Below are 7014 nucleotides of genomic sequence, written 5' to 3' on the forward strand. Positions count from 1 at the left end.
GATGGTGCAGTGATGTGAGTGCTGAGCTGTGACATGCAGAAGAGTCATGGACAGTTAGAGATGATCATCTCACCTCTGAGCTTTGGTCTGGTTCTCATGTTCCCCACACAGAGTGGTTTTAGAGGGAGGGACTCCCTCCTCTCTGTCCTCACACTGATCCATGCTGCTGAATTCACATCCACATCAGCTCACGCACACTTTCTACCTTCACCTGCAGAGGAAACACAAATCATTCATGTGCACATCAACTGAGAGCTGCTGAGGTCATGTCTGATGTGTTGGACTAACATCCACTCCATCTGAGTCAAGATAATATGAAATATCTGCTGTCACATATCAATAAGTGGATACTAACAGCAACATGCAGTGTTGACCCTCGAGTCCGTCGGGGCCTCTTCGATCAGAGTTAATCAACATTATGTTATCAATTATAAAATAAATAAATGAATATATCAAACAAATATATTTATGACAGTAACATGTTATTAGGAAAAAAAAGTAAATTTCACAGTATAAATGTTCACTGTACACTGTTTTCTGTCATAACTGAGAGTCCACAGCCAGACAGTTAGCTCTGTCACAAACAGATTTCATCAGTTTACTACAAGAATGTCACAGAGAGATGATTTCACCCTCCAAATTCCCAGATCATAGTAAATGCATGTCTGCAGGCAACACTACAAATAAATGTTCTGATGAAAATAAATTGATTCAGTGAAATGATTGTTGGATTTTCTTTGTTTCGCTTGTATTATTGTAGGGTCTTTATTATATATATATATATATATATATATATATAGATAGATAGATAGATAGATAGATAGATAGATAGATATAGATATATACATACATATATATATATATATATATACATCAGGGATCTGTTTTTGTGATTTGACACTACATAAATAAAACTGAATTGAGTAAAACTGGTTGATCATATTAGCACGTGTGTACCTGAATAATTTGTTTCTGACACCGATCTGCTCAAATATAACTGGACATCAAACGCAATCATGATTCAGTAAACACACTCACATTAAATGGTGATAGTCTGAGACATTCAGTGGTTATTGTGAAAATTAAAATAATTTTTAAATAATCAGTGCCAGGTGTTACAGAGAATACACAAGCATCATCAGTGTTGTGTAAGTTTAATTTTAAAAAGTATCCTCGATAAATGAGTTATTTTAGTAATTGAGAAATAAACTGATGACTCCACGACAGCTACCTCAGAAATAAATGTGTTCTTTGTTTCAATGTTTGAGACAATGTTGGTGAGCAGCCAGATGTTAAACAGGTGAACACCATGTAGGCAGGTAAACTCCAGAGCTGACTATTATATTAAACTTGTTTTTAGGTCTAAAGAACACACACCTACCTTTAGTCTTAATGACCATTATAAGCTGTCTTTTAAACTTCCAGAGATTTAAATGATCTGTTTCATCATGTGTAATAACTTTCATGCAGCTAAGTACTTACAGTCACTACATGACTGAATGACTGAAACACAAACTTCAACTCTCTTAATAAAAAATAGTACATGTGTATTGAATAAAAACAGGTCAGATATGTTAGAATAATTTTTGTTTGTTGGTTTGTTTTTATTTTGTTTTATTTTGCGAGCTGGTTATTAGATGCCGCTCCAGCCAGCCAGAGAATCCCCCACCACCCCGCCCCTCTTCTCCCTGTGTGACAATTGCTGTGAGTCACACTGTGTAGAATAAAGACCCTTTCACAACAGACCCGGCATACGCTGCACTAACCGCTAAGTAAAAGCGAAGTATCCCAAATATGTTGCGCTGGCCGCAACGTATTTGGGATTTTTCAGACACGCACAGAATGTTTTTCTTCATGGTGATGAAGGAAAACGCTGGCACCCTTCCAGGACCTGCAGCTCAGTAAAACACCCCTCCGACAGCCAAACCCATCTGTTCTCTGATTGGATTGTTAAATTTATGATTGACATGACATTGACCAATCAGCTGAAAGGAAGAAAAATTGGGTCAAAAGTTGAAACTCACACACAGCCAGGGAACTTGAGCGCAGAGTTTTACACATAGTTTTTTGCTTTGTATCTGTAACAAGACATTAAAAAATTTTTTATAACTTGTGTAAATATTTTTTATGAACACAAATCTTTTTTTTACACACACACAAATTCTCATCTATAGAAGCACAAACATAAAAATTTCAGACATTTTGGTTTAAAAGGTTATAAAACTCAGTTCAAAACTACACATTTGATTTACAAGTGCAAAATATTTATGACCACAATTTGAGCCCATACAGGGGAGAAGTGTAGAAATGGGTTCAGGAAAGTCTGGCTGACACAGCAGTTATCCACCGACTATGCCTTTCCTATTTCAGCTGCCTGGGCCAGAGGAGAGCAGTGTGTGTAGTGTGCTTAGCAGCATAAGGCAGGTGGAAAGCTGTGCAGACAAAAAGTGCAAGGAAACCATGCAAATAAACATTCTGCATCTTGCAACACCATGTGCATCGGGTACTGGAAGGACCTATGACTGACAAAGTCAGTGGAAATACTTGAAGGATTGGACAATATGCATCAAAAGCAGGTGGCAGAGCATCAACTTCACTGGTTGCATGACAAAGCAAAGGTCCAGATGAAAGCCCAAGAAGCCCTGGCCGCTGCCTCTCACCATGGCCCAGCAGTGATACTCCACCAAACGGACAAGGCAGATGATGACCAGGACTTCCTTGAGGTTTTTCATGTAGCAACAGAGGCATGCCATTGGCCTGAAAAGGAGTGAGTGCTGTGGCTGCTGCTGCTGACAGGAGATGCCCAGGTAGCATCCCTTAGCCTCCCTGCAGCAGCATGTTACTGCTTTGCCAATGTCAGGCAATCATGGTGAAAGCCACCGCTGACAGTGGAGAGTCGGCCAGTCCTTACCATGAGGAGATGGCTCCACGTCAAGGCTGTAGTTCGGCCAGCTGCCACAGGCCACTGTTGTTTCCCTCTTCTTTCTCCGCAGGTCTGGGTGACTACAGATGCTGCTCCCGACTCAACGGGAGTGCAGGGGCAGGACTGTCGAGGGACTGGTGACCAAGACACATCCTTCATCACTGCCAGCTAATGGACATGGGACAAGTGTTCCATGTTGCTGACCCTTGCTTTGAGAGGGATGTACAACATACTGCTAAGGTGCTAAGGGGGTATGCGTAAGGCTGTGTGAACTCAGGCTGTACGCAGAGTGTTGTCCACCAAACCCTTATTTGGCCAGGGGCATTGGCGGAGGCAGAGTGGGTGGAGGTTACGTGTCTATATGTGAACATATACAAATATAGCATTGTGCTGCTAAACCTGGAACCTACCTAGTAGATGGTGCCTAAAAGTCAAAGGGAAGGGATTTTCCAGGCTGCACATTGTAAACCCATGGTGGCGCGTATGGGATATGATAAAAGTATAATAATAATGCCACAATTTTATTGACTAAGCATCCAAGTGTAAATTGAAGGAACATTTTTCAATAATCAGTTTCATAGGAGCTTTTTCTTTATTGTGTGTTGTAGAAAGTAACTTCTTTTATTCAGGTCTAAACATGTTGGACAGGAAGTCTGAATCAGATCTAAACCTGCAGACCCACAAACTGAGAGCAAAGCTGTCTCTGCACGGCTGAGTGTGTTAGAAGAGGAAGTGGTTTCATCAAACTCTAGCATGTCTCATCATCACAGCTATGTTTCTGTTAGCGGTTTAGCGTTTATGTCACACAGACCAGGATGAGGTGAATTATAGACCAGAGAAACTTCAGGCCATTCTCTTCTTCCTGCTTTGTTCAGAGGTCTTAATTCTGTCCATTTGACACATGGCAGTTTAGATATTTTCATTTCTGATCTTTCAAATATTGACTTTACTGGAACTTTTGCTTGAGTTGAAAGAAAAAACTGAAGTAGATTCCTTCTGAGCTCCAGAAAAGACTTATTTTCTTCTCTTTGTATTCTTGTACTTTCCCAGATCCAGGGGCTCCCCCAGGAGGAGGGGTGAATGTGCCCCTGTATCTCTAAACATTTTATTTATCTGTGAGCAGTATCAGCTTTTAGACAACAGAAACCATCAGCAAAAATCCAGAAATCCAGAAATAAAACTGTCAGCCTACAGAGCTGCTAACTCAATCTAAAATGCATGCTAAACTACAAACTCCACCCTGTGCTGAGAACTGAAACGTCTTCACTGTTATTTTTCTTCAGATCATCATTCAAAATATTTAAACTGACTCTCTGTGAAGTATTTTTTCCTTAAAACCCAGAAACAATAACAATGTCTAAACAACAGCATAAACTGAAGACAAAACACTCAACTTAATACTTACATACAAACTAAACTATGAACCTGGTGTCTGCAGCAATCTTTTGTATACAGGCTATAGATAGAGGCACAGTAGAAAGAAATGTTTAATCCAATGCACACAATAACAAAAAGGAAGAAGAAGTTTAACAGTCTGCTGTTGTTAGCCAGGAAAACATTAAGGATTGCTTCCATTACCTTCACATGAAGCTTCACATGGAGATGTCAGAAACACGAAGTTCAGGAAGTGAAAGTAAACTTTAAGCAGGAAGCCCTCCTAGCTAGGCGTGCCATTTTGATAAGGTGGAAGGCTGCTGCCCCGCCCTCCCATGTTCAGTGGCTTGCTGATCTCATGTCATGCCTCAGTCTGGAAAAGATCCACTGCTCCATCCAGAACCAAAAGGATACATTTGATAAAATTTGGGGTCTCTTTCTGGAAAACTTCTCTAAACTTCAACTTAAGGATGTTCCAGCTGACTAATGGATTTGCTTCTCCATAGTGGTCTGATGTCCGTCTGTGTTAACGGGAACGTGAAGCTCAGTGATGTTGTAGCTAACTTCTGTGTGGTTCTTATGGAAAGGGCTAGTTAATATCATAATCCCTCCGGGTTGTGGCTTTTGTTATTTTGTTGGGGGGGGGTTGTTTTCATTTTTTTTTTTTGTCTCTTTTTGTTTTGTTTTTTTTTTCTGTTTTTTTTTTCCTCGTTGCTTGTTTGGTAAATAATAAGAGAGGAAAACAATGTTCCAACATGAGAAGTTCTGTTTTGTATTCATTGTAAACAGTTTGTGTTCTCCGTCTTTCTTTTTTCTTTGTAAACTATATTCACAAATACTCACAAATATTTTGAATAAAAAAAACTTTAAGCAGGAAGGAAACACGCAGAGAGGCACCTTCACTGAAGGGCACGTTCACAATCAGGAGCATCGAAACACTGTGTGCTCTATTCAGGTGCCCTTGGAAACTCCCAAATCTCTTGCAGGTTGGGATTTATTTCTGCTGATTTTCCTGTTTGAAACATAAACATCTGTCATCACTTTATTCTTCTTCTTCTGGCAGCATTAGAATATTTTAGCATTAAACTGATGTTTCTTCAAAGCTCATTTCAACATGTTGAAGTCATGAATGAAAGTGCAGACTGAGAGTGGATCACATGATTTTTAAGGTGTGTCATTTGACATGTTCAGTCTTATCACACATGTCTAGATTGTCCCTGATATCATAACTGCTCAAACATTGATGATTATATTTCAAGAATTATTGCTGATAGCAGCGAAGTTTGAATGGAGCTCTCTGTCTGTGCTGATCTGTCGCCCTCTGGAGGTCGAACCACAAACTGCATGATGTCACTGTAACCACCACAGGAACAGAAAGTGTTTTTAAATGACTGAAACACTGAAAAATGCTAACGGCTTCCGTTAGGCACACTGATAGCAGTGCAGATGTGTTCATCTCAAACACTGGCTCAGGTCAGGCCCCTTCAACATGAGGCCGCACTTAGACCCACAGGAGGTCGGACCTTTGACCTCTTGTGACCTTTAAAAAACATATAATGTTTATTTCAAGCTTTTGATTTCTGTGAGCATCAATCCAGCTGCTTTAGCCTTTATGAGTTATTAAAAGCTCTTTGAATTCTGATTTTATATTTTTATGAGCTCCCAGCTCTGTTTGAGCCACCAGCTAAAATAAAAGGATTAAGCTGTTCTACAAGAACACATCTGAGGTGATATTAATATGATGAACACACATTTATGATCACAGTCCCTGCACAGTGACAGGGCAGTGATGTCATCAGCCCCATAACTGACACATCAGTGATGTTTGTTTATGGGTTTGAGATCAAAAGTCAGCTTCATACCTGGATCATGTTATTTGTGTTGAACATGTCAGTGCAGAGCTGTCAGTATGTGTGGAACTCATCTTTATTCCATAATGTTGGAATGTCTTTGCCTGGAGAACTTGTTTTTTGAAAATCCTTAAAGAGCTGATAGGAAGCTGCTTCAGAGAGTTCAGACTGTGCTGCAGAATAAAGCTTTGTGTCTTATACTCTGTATTTACATGTATGTCTGCACTCATTTCACACTTTCCTACCAAAATGGTAAGAACTGAGGGGGACTCGAGACTTTTAGCACTGAGTGTTGACCTGCTGTGAGGCAGCTGATCAAAGCTCTCCACAGGTGTAATTCAACACTTCATGAAAGAGTTTTATTACTGTGGACAAGTTTGAACACAGAAACCATGGAAACCATCTTTAAAGAGCAATGTTGATGGCAACGTTAGTAAGTACGTAAAAGTTTATTCACATAGCACATTTCGCAGACAGAAGGATTTGAAGGTCTCCACAAGAGTCCAAACTCTGTAGGAACAGAGGACATGCATTCCACATTAAGTGGATATAATGTGTCTTTCTGACCATTAGCTTGCAAAGTTATTAGTCTGTCACCTAATTTCTAATTAATTTGAAAAACTAGTTATAATACTGATTGCAGAGTGAAACTGTAGTTATACAAGTAAAGTATATGGTACACCGTATGGTATTGTACACGGCAAATGCAACCTTTTCTCTAGAAGAAATGTACCGAGCCAAGAAGGGACGCCATCAAGACACGTCTCCTCTCCCTCATCTTCATCCTGGCTCTTCTCTCTGTCTCTGTCGGTCTTCTTAGTTACACTGCTTCTTTTTCTTTAAATAAACTGCAAACACCTGGTGAGC

General features: G+C 39.9%; 1 protein-coding gene across 1 annotated transcript in view; it reads right to left on the reverse strand.

Moving 5' to 3' along the window:
- LOC146361640 (protein NLRC3-like) overlaps positions 1 to 496 on the reverse strand; it is a 29525-nt gene extending 29029 nt beyond the window's left edge. The window contains exon 1 of the mRNA XM_084921426.1: positions 74 to 496. Within this exon, the coding sequence (XP_084777552.1) occupies positions 74 to 162 (89 nt within the window). The 5' untranslated portion in view covers positions 163 to 496. The remainder of the gene's footprint in view (positions 1 to 73) is intronic.
- Positions 497 to 7014: the final 6518 nt, after the last annotated feature.

The sequence above is a fragment of the Perissodus microlepis genome, chromosome 23, assembly GCF_051167445.1.
Source record: "Perissodus microlepis isolate ML-2025 ecotype Zambia chromosome 23, ASM5116744v1, whole genome shotgun sequence".
Lineage (NCBI taxonomy): Eukaryota > Metazoa > Chordata > Actinopteri > Cichliformes > Cichlidae > Perissodus > Perissodus microlepis.